At 44.5% G+C, this 2,121-nt stretch overlaps 1 protein-coding gene across 1 annotated transcript; it reads left to right on the forward strand.

Moving 5' to 3' along the window:
• The first annotated feature begins 557 nt into the window (after positions 1–557).
• On the forward strand, positions 558–1,786 carry LOC147111432 (G protein-coupled receptor 183-like). Its single transcript, XM_085999905.1, has one exon. The coding sequence runs from the start codon at positions 558–560 to the stop codon at positions 1,623–1,625; it is 1,068 nt and encodes a 355-aa protein (XP_085856031.1). The 3' UTR covers positions 1,626–1,786.
• Positions 1,787–2,121: the final 335 nt, after the last annotated feature.

The raw sequence follows: 2,121 nt of genomic DNA on the forward strand, positions 1-2,121 counted from the left end.
TTAGACCCACTCCCTGCTCTTTCCCCGTATCCTGGCAAATCTTTCCCCTTCTAGTATTTATCCAATTCCCTTTTGAAAGTTACTATTGAATCTGCTTCCACCGCCCTTTCAGGCAGCGCGTTCCAGATCACAACAACTCACTGCGTAAAAAAAAACTCATCTCCCTCCTGGATTTTTTGCCAATTATCTTAAATCTGTGTCCTCTGGTTCCCGACCCTCCTGCCACTGGAAACAGTTTCTCCTTGCCTACTCTATCAAAACCTATCATAATTTTGAACACCTCAATTAAATCTCCCCTTAACCTTCTCTGCTCTAAGCAGAACAATCCCGACTTCTCCAGTCTATCCACCTATCTGAAGCCCCTTGCCCCGAGTGCCCTAGCAAATCTCCTCTGCATCCTCTCCAAGGACTTGAATTCCTTTCTACCTAGCTATGGTCTGTCATAAAAATGAACCTTCTCAAACCATGTTTGCTTCTGAATGAGGTGATATCAAATTGATGTATATTTTCCATTTTTTTTAAACAGACGAAAGAATTACACCAAATGCAAAGTTAAAATGGATTCTGTTTCTTCTTCTACGACCATGAATAGTTCCACAAATGTGACCTGTGACGTGTACATGCACCATGAGTCGGCGAAAGTTATGTTCTCTTTGTTTTACATCATTATTCTCATAGTCGGTTTATCAGGAAACATTTTAGCCCTGCACATAACCTTCCAAAAACATCGAAAGATCAATTCAACCACGCTTTATTTAATCCACCTTGCTGTCTCCGATGCTCTCTTTACCCTTGCTCTACCAACTCGAATAATCTACACCATCCGAGGATTTGATTGGCCATTTAACGAAGCACTGTGCAGAATTTCTGCGGTCATTTTCTACATCAACACATACGTCAGCATTCAGTTCATGACCTGCTTGAGTGTTGACCGCTACATCGCGGTGGTACATCCTCTTCGATTCGCCAAGTTCCGCAAAGTTCAAAACGTTAGGTACATCTGTGGTGCAGTTTGGATCTTCGTTTTCATCCAGACCGCTCCCTTGCTGTTCATGACGATGACCAAAGAGAATAATGGCTTGCTTACCTGCATGGAATACCCAAACTTTGAAACAAATACTAACCTGCCCAAGCTACTTCTCTGCGCCTGTTTTTTGGGATACTGCTTCCCGGTCGCAGTCATACTGTTCTGCTACTCTCGAGTCAACGTGAAACTCTGCAAAACAGCAAAGGAAAACCCACTAACTGAAAAGCTAGGCAGGAACAAGAAGGCCATCACCGTGATTCTGCTTGTTCTGATAGCATTTCTGATCTGCTTCACTCCGTATCACATCACCATCATCCAGTACATGATCCGGAAGCTTGTCTCCCAACAGAACTGTTGGCAGCAGCAGGTCTTCAAGGTGACTCTGCAGGTGTCCGTCTGCTTCATGAACCTCAACTGCTGCATCGATCCGCTTATCTACTTCTTTGCCTTCAAGGGCTACAAAAGGAAGGTTTTGAGCATATTAAGACGCCACATCACATTGTCTTTGCCTAGCTCCGTGAAGAACAACTCTGAAAACAACAGCACTCCTGCCACAGTGAGTCAAATCCAAGGGTCTGCCTCAGGATCCGGGAATTGACACTTGCCAATCTGTTGGTTTTTGGCCAAAATGCAACTTCTTTGAGCAAGAATGACAAACACTAGTATTTCTTGCAGCTAATTCAGTACTGATCCTTCGCCATGTCCAAGCTAAAGCATCACAGGACTATGGGTTACTTGCGGTGACCTGATATGGTTTCATTCCATTATCCGCATTCACTCTTGTAAAATGTACAAAGCTAATTTAGAGCATTTTATTCATACATCAAATTTTTTTCTATGTATCAGCTGGAAACTGGAAACAGTGGGTCGCACTCTCGCCTGAGTCAGAAGGTCATGGGTTCAAGTCCCACTCCAGAGACTTGAACACAGAATCCAGGCCGACACTCCCAGTGTAGTGCTGAGGGAGCACTGCACTGTCAGTCGGATGAGACGTTAAACCGAGGCCCCGGACTGCCCTCTCAGATGGATGTAAAAGATCTCACGGCACTATTTCGAAGAAGAGAAGGGGAGTTCACCCCGGTGTTCTGGCCAAT

Source organism: Somniosus microcephalus, chromosome 10 (genome assembly GCF_052327205.1).
Source record: "Somniosus microcephalus isolate GS21.2 chromosome 10, FLI_Smic_1.0, whole genome shotgun sequence".
Taxonomy (NCBI): domain Eukaryota; kingdom Metazoa; phylum Chordata; class Chondrichthyes; order Squaliformes; family Somniosidae; genus Somniosus; species Somniosus microcephalus.